The sequence below is a fragment of the Chaetura pelagica genome, unplaced genomic scaffold (genome assembly GCF_000747805.2).
Source record: "Chaetura pelagica isolate M959 unplaced genomic scaffold, ChaPel_1.0 scaffold275, whole genome shotgun sequence".
Taxonomy (NCBI): Eukaryota; Metazoa; Chordata; class Aves; order Apodiformes; family Apodidae; genus Chaetura; species Chaetura pelagica.
Genome location: NW_009953486.1, coordinates 8,596,330 through 8,598,550, shown reverse-complemented (window position 1 = coordinate 8,598,550; position 2,221 = coordinate 8,596,330). Strand labels below are relative to the sequence as shown.

The 2,221-nt window shown below is 51.6% G+C and overlaps 1 protein-coding gene across 1 annotated transcript in view; it reads left to right on the top strand.

The window, feature by feature from the left end:
• The window catches only part of FITM2 (fat storage-inducing transmembrane protein 2), a 22,269-nt gene that overhangs the window by 19,469 nt on the left and 579 nt on the right, over window positions 1-2,221 (top strand). Inside the window, exon 2 of the mRNA XM_009998778.1 lies at window positions 1,953-2,202. Coding sequence (XP_009997080.1) covers window positions 1,953-2,202 — 250 coding nt within the window. The remainder of the gene's footprint in view (window positions 1-1,952; window positions 2,203-2,221) is intronic.

Here is a 2,221-nt window from a genome sequence, read left to right as displayed (position 1 = left end):
TGTGCGGCGCTTCCGCCGCCCCCCGGCCTCTCCCCGGGGTGTCCGAGCGACCCCGGGGCTGCCGAGGCCTGTGCGGGGCCCTGGAGCTTGGGCTGAGGGGGCTCCCGGGTGTGTGACCCCCCCAGGGGGGTGGGAAGGGGATCCTGCTCAGGAACCGGAGCTCCCCTCGGCTGGGGAGCGGTTGGGAAGCGCTGCGGGGGAGGGAAGGGGCCGTTGAGGGGAGGTTTGTTGCTCTTAACGTCTCCCGGAGGCTGCAGGACTTCGGGGCTGCAGGACAGCTGGGGTTTCTTGCTCCATCTTTGTTGGAAGAGGAAAAACAGGAGCTTTTTCTGTCCTTCCTGAGATCCCAGATAATTCCTCAGGTTTGAGTAAGCGGTTAGTTTCTGAACTGATCTGAAGCAAGCTGAAGAAAATAGGTGTTCTGGCGTCTTAGGCAATGATTTCACTGGCTTAGTCATTGTTTAAAACTTCCTTCGGACGTCTTGAAGGGCATGAGGAAGGTGAGGAGCTGGGCCAGCACGTCTGTGCTTCACCTGCTACAGATCAGAAAGCAACACTAGAAGTGATGGTTTTCCCCTGAGGCTTGAGGACTTTTGAACTTTATTGATACAGATTTGTCATTTGGTGACATGGGGGAGAGGAGCTGCTTTTAGTGTGATTGAAAAGAGGATGGGCAGGAGCACTTGGAGAGTGACATTGGTGTTACAAGAAAATCACACTGCAGTTCTAGTTTCCCTTTTTGAACAGAGTAAGGTTGTCTGTAGGGACAGCTCCTAAACTATTACTTGCCTCCTGGATTGCTAGCAGCAGTGTTGTTAGCAGCCTTTCTTGCTTTTAACTATCTCAGCAAACTTAGGATTTTACTTTAAAATACTGTTCTGTGGTTGCAGCTGTAGTTCCCAGACAAATATCCCCTCCACTGTAAAGCAGAGAGTAAAGCAGCTACTCCTCAAAGTCCCTGGCAGGGCCCTGACCATTTTTATTAGGGTCTTGTTGCAGATACAGAACTGCTTGGATTCCTGCTTGGATTGATCTTAGATGTTGAGGTGATGATTCTGTGAGGTCTGTGTGTGTCCAGCTGTAGCTCAGCCACAAACCAGAATTCTGCTGTCTGGTTTTCAAACTGGAATGTGGGTGAGGAAGGGGCTGCCCAGCTCCCCTCTCCCACCAGCTTCATTGCAAGGTACTAAGTGGAGACAGAAGATCACAGACTGTGGTCTCCTCAACTTGTTAGTCAGTTCAGTTCTACCTGCTCCACTTTAAGATTTAAAATGAGGACTAGTTAAGCAGTGCTGTTTCTTGCTAAACAGGAGACTGGCTTTCAGGATTTTGTAGGCATCACAGCAAAAATGTTCAAGGCAGAGAGTGAATTTAGAGATGGGAGGGTTTGTGTTGGCCACGGGAAAGCTCTTGTCAGCTGGAGGAGCAGGAAAGGAAGGAGCACATGGTGCTGCTTTGTGTGTTTCATTAGGGGATCAGGGAAGAGAGTCAGCCCTTCTCCTGGCTGCCTTATTCAGTACTAAGGGGGTGAGGGTGTGAAGCAAGGATTATTGAGATGAAGGGTCAGAGAAGGGGTTACTGTGGCCAGGGTGACAAGCTAAAAATACATCCTTTGCAGCTACAGTCTGAGCAAGGCGGAGTTGAGCGGGTTTGTAGGGTAAAAGTGATTGCAAAACTGAACTGCAAGTCCAAACAAGGGCCCTGGGCCCAAGGGGAGGCTGCCTGGGAAGCAGCTGAAGTACCTGGCTGAGGGAGTGCTGAGATGCTGGGGCCTGAGGAAGACAGCAGGGAGAGGGTCAAGGTTTTAGCTGTGCTCTGTTTGAGGGAGGGCATGAGTGTCTGATTTAGCTGCTCCAAACACTGACCTTGAAAACCTGCTTCTTCAAGCACCACCAACTTAGACCAGTTGCTGTGAAGTTTCACATGTGTTTTCTTTCTCTTTTCTCTGGCAGATACTTTGTCAAGGTGGCTTGGGCATGGACATTCTGGCTTCTGCTGCCCTTCATGGCAGTCACCACCTACCAGTTTGCCAAGGCCAAATTCCTCTACGGTGCCACCAAGAGCTTTTTGATGGTGCTGCGGCGTCTCAGTGCCTTGCTGGTGGGCACTGTCATCTGGTATGTCTGCACTGGGCTCTTCATCTACATTGAGAACCTCACTGGCACCTGCTCCACCTCGGGCCAGCCTGGCCAGCCCCAACGGGTCTATGCCACCAAGCAGG